Genomic DNA, 8,493 nt, shown 5'->3' on the forward strand with positions numbered 1-8,493 from the left:
AACAAAAGTAATCAAACATTTTATTTCTTTTGAAAGCTCAGAGTGCGCTTGGTCTTTACGTGGATTTTTTTCCGAGTCTGATTTTGGTGATGGAAAAGTGACGGGAAGGAAAGAGAATGGTGAAAAAAAAAAAAAAATGGAGAGAAATGGAAGCAGAAAACGTTGCCAGGTGCCAGCAAGGAGCCCGAGGAGTATGAGGAATGCCACCAGCGCCGGCCACTTGTCTCTTCTAGGAGGCTTGGCGGGGACCTTTTAGCTGGAGCTCTGAGATCGCGCTCATTTAGGGATCCCTAAATGAGCTTCCCGCCCCAGCCGAGGGTCCCAGCAGGAGAGTGATAGAGGGTGCCGCGCGCCTAGGAAGGGGATGTCTGCCTGTAGCAGATGCGCCTTCGGGGTGACGTCCGGAGCTTGGCGCAGACGGTGGGGTCCCAGGCCAAGGATTTAGTGATTGAAGGACGGCTGGGCAGGCGCTGGGCGAGGAGATGTGGGAGGTACCGGCACCAGAGCACACCCCTGCCGGTCCCCCCGCCCAGGTCTTCTCGGCTATATATGCCACCGCGGGTCTGCCTGGGCGCAGCGAGTCACCCCGGCGCGAGCGTCGGGGGGAGACGCGCGGGCTCGGTTGCACCACTGCGCTCCGCCTGCAGCCGTCACCTCTGGACTGCCACCTCCCTGGTGGTGGCTGTCCCAGAAGTCAGAGAGTGGGCTCGCTGCCCAGGCCGGGAGGGAAAAGAACTTCCGCCTTGGAGGTTGGAGCCTTTCGCTCTTGCCAGGCGCCTGGCCCCGCTTTCTGAGTGAGGATGGTGAGCCCCACAGCCTCCGACGTGCACCCGACCATGGGCATCAAGATCGTCTCAGCCGGAGTGTCAGCCTGCTTGGCGGATGTGATCACCTTCCCGCTGGACACCGCCAAAGTCCGGCTACAGGTAGCGAGCCAGAGGCGGATAGCTGGGGGTCTAAGGGCAGAGAGAGGACCGCCCGCTATGGTGTGTGTCCCTTTGAGGCAATGTTTGGGCTCAACCACCCTTTCAATAAGGGAAGGATGGTGGCAATCTTGGAGAGCAGCGTGGCTGTCTGGGATTGGATGCTTTGGGATGGGAAACGGAAACTTTTCCAGGGACTAGTTGAACCAAGGTCAAGGATGATGGGTTGACCATAACTACTGCCAACCCCCCCCCCCAAATTTGGGGGCCCTAAGAGTTCTAAGCACCAAAGTACTAACCCTAACCTGTACCTTTCTCATTTCCAGATCCAAGGCGAATTCCCAGTCTCCAGTGGTATTACGTATAAAGGTGTCCTGGGAACAATCACCACCCTGGCAAAAACCGAGGGGCCCGTGAAACTGTACAGTGGGTTGCCTGCGGGATTGCAAAGGCAAATAAGCTTCGCCTCTCTTAGGATCGGCCTCTACGATTCTGTCCAGGAGTTCTTCACCTCAGGGAATGAAAGTAAGCAAACAGCCTTACTGGGGTTCCCGGGAGGGGCTGGGCTCTTTGAAAACGTGACCTGGGAGGCTGTGGTGGAACTCAGTGGTAGAGCCACTTGTCTAGCTTATGGGAGGCCCTGCCTCTATCCCAGCACCACTAAACCAACAAACAGGGTAGTGGTCTCCATAACAATTTGGCCACAAAATATCAATATTTGAATTCTTGTCCTTTCACCAGGTTCATAGAAAGAAAAACAAGTGAGCAAATCATTTTTTTTCAGATGCAATTTACTTATAAAAATCACCCAGACCTTGATGCAAGTTTGGGGTCTAATTTAGGTCTCCCTCTGGAGAATATGAATGGGCTGCAAAGTTCCCTAAACAGCAAAGTATATCAGAAACACCTGGGAGGAATCAGATGATTCCTGAGTGCCAGTGTAGCCTGAGCTCCTATCCGTTTAGCCAGGAAGTATTTAAGTCCTTCCAGTATCCTGGGCTTTTAGTTGAGATACATCACAACTGAAAAGATACTGATATTATGATCCCTTGGCAAATGGGGAAACTGAGTAATTTCATAACGTGCCCAAGTTCACATACCAGGAAAGGGGCAGAGCCAGAGTTCAAACCCAGGCAGTCTGTTCTCTGACCCCAGCTTTTAACCACTACACCTGCTGCCCTCTGCACCTGGCATATGATCCTCTACATCCTTCAGTCCGGACAGCAATGCCATGAGTAGAAGGTATTATCTGTGTATCCAAGGAGTCAATTGACACAAAAAGCACACAGTACATAGTAGAGATGCTGTCATGTGAAGTAGACAAACCAGGGAGATGTGCTAACAAGGAACCATTGAAGTAACTCCTTGGCTTGATTTCATAATTTGTCTTGAGTAACTTTTGAATACTGTAAGTATATGGGATAATTTTAAATTATTATGTATCTGTACAAATATAACTTAAACTTATCCACACAAGTACTCTCAAAGTGAAAATAAAGTCTGTATGTTTCTAGATCAATACTGAATTGTTCAAGGTAAAGATGAGCATGAAACACAAAGGACGTAAAGCTGTCCGTTCGGGTGGTTTTCTTCACAGAATGACTCTTCTGATCCGTCACTGAGTACTTTAGGCGCCAAATGAATGAGATATATTTTGGTTCTATTCTATGGTGCAACTATTTGGTTCCTTTGGTAATCTTTGTTGAACTGCCAACATGCCAAAAACTGTGTTAGATGTACAGATGTTCATGGTTCAGAGTAGGGGACTTGTGGGGAGGAGGAGCCAATAGATAACTATATATCATGGCACGTGCTATGTCACAGTGAAGGGAAACACACCTAGCTGCAGGGGCGTGGTCATACCAGATTTTCCTAAAGCTAATGTCTGAGTTGAGTTGAAGGATCAGTAGGAGTAATCCAGGCAAAGCGGTAAGAAAAGACCTTTCAAGTTGAGTGAAGTTAATGTAAAAAGATTCAGACAGGATGGAGAGAACTTACAGAGCGGAGGGGGAGGGCATGTTGTCCAGGAGGGAGAAAAACAGGAAGGAGCAGATCATAGGCCATGCTAATGCTAAGGAGTTTGGACTTTGTGCTGACAGTGGTGAAAAATTATTGAAAAAATATTAAGCAGGGACAATGGCATAAACACATCTCATAGAGTATATATAAAGAAAGGATAAGAAAGGGGTGAGTCAGAAAGTAAGAAATAATCAAGTGATGCCCCAAAGCATTGGCAATAGGGAAGGAGAGGTCAATCAGAAAGATTTGGGAAGTGCAATTGACTGAACTTGGTGAAGGACTAGAAGTAAGGATTAAGGGAGAGGTAGGAATGTAAGGTGAGTTCTGAGTTTCTGGCTAAAGACACCACTTCTTCAGGAGGGAATATAGAAGCTATCTCATGGGGGGAAAATAGATTCAGTTTAGGACTCACCCAGAGGTGATGTCCAGTAGGCACATGAGCTTAGGAGACAGATCTACGTGAGATTCCAGGAAGCAGAATTGCAAAAACACCTTCATCAGAGTAAAGGGGTGGAAGGACTGAGGAGGAGCGGAGGACTGAGGAGGAAAAGAGGCGGCAAACTCGGCCTCTCTCAAGGGGCCTACCTGTGATGAAGAAGGACAGGAAGGAAGGAGACTGGCATGTAGGGTAAGTGAACCTGAGTGAGATCATAGACACGGGACTAAGTGAAGGCAGCCTTCACCATGACATCAACAAGTGTAAGCTCAGCTCTTGGCCAAGCAAATACACAACAGAATAGAGATGAAAATTTGCTTCCAGTTTTGTGTATTTCCTCTGTACTATCCGGTGTGTTGAGGGCTTTGTCTATATTATTTTAATTCACACCATGATTTTATGAAGTCAATATTATTATTGACTTCATAAATAATATATTATTTAAGAATAATATAATGTTATTATAATTTATAATTATGTATATAATTAAATATAATATTTATATAATAATTTATGTATAATATTAATATTATATATAATATTAGGGATAATATATTATTTATATAATATTAATTTTTATATAATATTTTTATACAATATAAATATTTTCTCTATATAATATTTATATTATAATAATTTATATAATTATTATAATATAAATATTATAATATTATACAATTATTATAATATAAATATTATAATATTATATAATTATAATATAAATATTATAATAATTATATAAATTATAAAATATTATATATGATATAATATTAATATTATATATGATATTAATATTATATATAAATAATATTAGATTATTATCCCTGTTCACAGACTAGGAAACGGAATTAGGAAGACTGAGAGAGTCCTTGATGAGTAAATGTTATTGGACCATAACTTTATATTTCATGACTTCAAGACTCTTTGTAGTTGTATTAAGTTGTATTAGGCTTCATGACTCTTTGTAGTTGTATTAAGTGATACCTGTCTTGTTTTGTTTTGTTTGCGGTGGTATTGGGGGTTGAACCCAGAGGAGTTCTACCACTGACTTACACCCCAGCTTTTTTGTTTTGATACAGGGTCTCCCTAAGTTGCCCAGGCTGGCCTTGAACTTGTGATCTTCCTGCCTCAGCCTACTGAATAGCTGAGATTACAGGAAAGCATCACCGGGCCCCGCTAAATGAGATCTGTCTTGAGTGACATTAGCTAATTTTCCAACATTTCAAGACAAATATCACCTTCTCGACTTCCTTCTTCTTACTTTCATCCTCTTTCTATGGTGTAGCCTACTACTACAAGTTAAAGCAACTTGTCTACTGGGCTTCTCCTAAGACTACAGAGTCCAGTGAGTAACATCGTCTTTGAAAGGAGGAAGACAAGCATCACAGGTGACCGGTGCCTCCTCATAGTTGGGAAATATTGAAAAAGACAGCAAAACACAGGACGAACTGTGCTGAATGCCAGAAAGAACGAAACCACTGTCCATTTAGACATTTTAACTTTTTCCTTGAAAGTCTTTATTTTTTAAAAAAACTTTCAGGCAACTGAATTTTCCTAGCCCAACTATGATTTGGTCCTTTGTTAGTACATGGTCAACACATGAACACACAATTGGGAAAATAGAGAAGACGTAAAAATATAAAAACACTAACCACGAAATATTTAAGAGAAATAGGAATGCATTTGGGGTTTTGAATTTGGTATCTTGAAAAATCATTTTTTCTCTCTGGACAGCAGCACCCAGTTTGGGAAGCAAAATCTCAGCCGGACTCACAACTGGAGGAGTGGCAGTGTTCATTGGGCAGCCCACCGAGGTCGTGAAGGTCAGGCTCCAAGCACAGAGCCACCTACACGGTCTCAAACCTCGCTACACTGGAACCTACAATGCGTACAGAATTATAGCAACAACAGAGAGCTTCAGGAGTCTTTGGAAAGGTAACTAACTTCTAGGCGCATTTTCTAACCATTAAAACACATTTATCCAAGAGTACTTCATTAAACTTTGTATTTTTTTTTTTTCTCCAGGGACTACTCCTAATCTGTTGAGAAATGTCATCATCAATTGCACAGAGTTGGTAACATATGACCTGATGAAGGGGGCTCTTGTGAGAAACAAAATCCTAGAAGGTAGCTTCCTATTACATGCAACACACACGTTGGCACCTCTATTGTTTCATCTTGGAGTTTTTATAGCCATGTTCTACTGAATCTCTTACTTTCTCTTTCTCTCTCTCTCTCTTTTTTTTTTTTTGGTCCTGGGGATTGAACCCAGGGGCACTTAACCACTGAGCTACACCCTCAGACCCTTTTTATTTTTTAATTTTGTTTCCTAAGGCTTTACTGATGTTGCTGAGACTGGCCTCAAACTTGAGATCCTCCTGTCTCAGCCTCCTGAGTCTCTGGGATTACAGTCATGTGCCACTGTGTCCAGCTGAATCCCTTATTCCTAATAGTCTTCCCATTTTAGAACTTAAGCAATTTTGAACATTAAATATAATGTTTTGAGAAGCAGAAAAAGAGCTACGGTTTTGCGGCAATAAAATTTTTCGCAATAAATTTTTGTTGTACTTTTGCTGCTGCAAAACCAAAATTCAACTACCCTTCATATCAACATTATTCTCATTTAATACTAACATATGAACTTTTGTGAGGATCATATTCCTTCTATGGCAGAATTCGGGAAGTAAGTCCCTTCTGCACTGTAGCCAAAAAAGCTAGTTATATAAGGAGTCCATCAGTGATTTCATCTTCCACAGGATAGTTCCTCAAAGTGATATTGTTTCTAGAGACACTGACAGTCTCTTTTGACAATGACTTTCATTCAATTAAAAAGTGTCAGTTGCCCATGTACCAGGCGTTATGCTGGGCCCCAAGGCCACGAGGCAAACAGTTATTCTCAAGTGTTTACAATCCATTTTGCCAGGTACTGTTGACCACCTGCCTAGATGCCAGCATGACCTTGTGTTTTATGATTAATTATAAGACATCCACGTTGAGCTCCTGTGACCAGCAGGGTTACAATGAGCCTGGTGCTGACCTGTCCCATCGATACATTCTAGATGATGTCCCCTGCCACCTGCTGTCCGCTTTCGTCGCTGGATTTTGCACCACACTTCTGTCCTCGCCCGCTGATGTAGTGAAGACCAGATTTATTAACTCTCCGCCAGGGCAGTATACCAGCGTGCCCAGCTGTGCAATGACTATGCTCCACAAGGAAGGGCCATCGGCATTTTTCAAAGGGTAGGTTGTGCTCTTCTGCATCTGCGTGGTGTGCAGGGCACTGTGTGCCTTGGATTCTGTCTCACCTGAGCAGCTGGAACCTGGCTTTCCAGCCTTAGCATGCGCAGTGGACTCAGAATGGACTTTTCCTTGCCAATCCACTTTTCCAATCTATTCTCAATTTCACTGTCCCAGAAAAGAAACAGCTGTAATGGTAATAAGTTCTCAGCTTTGCTTAGAGGCTTATTCAAAATCAATATCCTTCCTATTGGTTTCAGTCTATAGGAAAGTGTGTAAGACCATATTCTAATCATTAAACCGTTCTTGGAGCAGGAGAACTATAAACTAGAGGAAAGAATAATAGAGGGCCATGAGAAAATAAGATTTGGTTTTCATTATTTGAATTTGATAGATTGATTCAACTTTGACAATTTTATTAAGGCAAAACTAGAGAAAAGTCATCGTCACCCATCTAGAAAAGTGATGCAGAAAATGATGTGGCTTAACTCATCTAGAAACTAGTATTAAGTAACAGGTCGTTTTTCCATAAAACTACAACATATCATATGAATCATATCATGTCATAAATCACTTTCCTAAGAAAATATAATATGAATTTAATTTCTGAATATTTTCAAGAAGGTTTATTCTAGTGATAGTAAATGTCTCAAACCTTGTAAAACAAGCAGGAAACTGGTAGTGGTGGCACATGCCTGTAATCTCAGTGGCCCAGGAGGCTGAAGTTGGAGAATCAGAAGTTTGAGGCCAGCCTCAACAACTTAGCAAGGCCCTGAGCAGCTGGGGATGTACCTGAGTTCAATCCCCAGTACCCCACCCCCCAACCCTAATGAGAGGCATTAACCACCTGTACCATAAAAGCTTTAAGAATGTTAAACACTAATAGAATGGTGACATGCACTTTTCTAGATTTGTACCTTCCTTCCTGCGACTGGCATCCTGGAACGTCATTATGTTCGTGAGCTTTGAACAGCTGAAACGAGAATTGATGAAGTCCAGGCAGACAGTGGACTGCGCCACATGATCAGCTTCCAGAAAAGCATGTAGCACATCAGAGGGAACGTTTGCTGATTGGATCACTAATAAAAACAACCCCCAAACGACCCTATTGCCCTTAGTTCACTCTAAAAAGATAAAGAAATTCTGGTAGACAGTTTGGGACTTTCTTTTAAAAAAACAGGAAAGGAAAATTTTGTATGATTTTTATTGTCAATGCTAAGAGGAAGAAAACATTACATTCAGTATACACCCTGGGAAATGTTAATGCCCTGATAAGTTACTGCCTTCGTTTAATCATTTGAGGGATGGGATTCTATGAGCAAATATAAAGAAGTTTAACGTGTCTTAACTATAGTGTCAACTGGTGGAAAAGGAAAAATAAATGCATTTCACATTTATAAATACTTAAAGATGAAGTTATCACAGAAAATTTTACTGTTTTATTTATTAACCACAGTTGTCAGTTAATATATTCAATAAAATATTGCTAATATCTTTTGAAGTTGGTCTTTTGGGATCTGCACCTGGATATAAGAGGAGGGTTCACCTCGAACACAACATTATCCAACAGCAAGTGAAGGTATTTAGAATTAACTGGCAAAAACTGACGGAATGTGGTTAATATAGATTTTTCAAGTCCATGCTTTATGACAGCTATAACCACTTCTAATGTGAGGCATTGTTGGTGTTAGAGTCATGTATTCGTCATGGAATCAGAGAATTTTAGAGTTGGAATGTCCATTTGGGCAGACAGAGGAAGCATCCAAGATTCCTACGAGGAAAAGTAAAACTTCATGGGATCTTTCCAGAAAAGCCAAACTTATTATCCATATGTGTGAGCTTTTTATGCTTAAAAATGAGTGCAGAAGAGACAAGGAA

General features: G+C 41.9%; 1 protein-coding gene across 2 annotated transcripts; it reads left to right on the forward strand.

Annotated features, from left to right (window-relative positions):
* Positions 1-564: 564 nt before the first annotated feature.
* On the forward strand, positions 565-8,107 carry Ucp1 (uncoupling protein 1). 2 transcript variants are annotated; one of them, XM_076863937.1, is made up of 6 exons: positions 565-926; positions 1,250-1,448; positions 5,113-5,313; positions 5,404-5,505; positions 6,438-6,618; positions 7,525-8,107. In XM_076863937.1, exons 1-6 carry the CDS (start codon positions 801-803, stop codon positions 7,637-7,639), a joined length of 924 nt encoding a protein of 307 aa, XP_076720052.1. In that variant the 5' UTR covers positions 565-800; the 3' UTR covers positions 7,640-8,107. The 2 variants fall into 2 exon arrangements, with proteins under 2 accessions (XP_076720052.1, XP_076720053.1); XM_076863938.1 differs by having other exon boundaries at positions 5,116-5,313.
* The last annotated feature ends 386 nt before the right edge of the window (positions 8,108-8,493 follow it).

Source organism: Callospermophilus lateralis, chromosome 8 (genome assembly GCF_048772815.1).
Source record: "Callospermophilus lateralis isolate mCalLat2 chromosome 8, mCalLat2.hap1, whole genome shotgun sequence".
Classification (NCBI taxonomy): domain Eukaryota; kingdom Metazoa; phylum Chordata; class Mammalia; order Rodentia; family Sciuridae; genus Callospermophilus; species Callospermophilus lateralis.

Excerpts from the sequence above, each read along its gene's own strand:
- Ucp1 (XM_076863937.1), top strand. The coding sequence starts at position 801 with ATGGTGAGCCCCACAGCCTCCGACGTGCACCCGACCATGGGCATCAAG. Across the intron at positions 927-1,249 it reads CCGCCAAAGTCCGGCTACAG|ATCCAAGGCGAATTCCCAGT; the intron begins GTAGCGAGCCAG and ends TCTCATTTCCAG. Across the intron at positions 1,449-5,112 it reads CTTCACCTCAGGGAATGAAA|CAGCACCCAGTTTGGGAAGC; the intron begins GTAAGCAAACAG and ends CTCTCTGGACAG.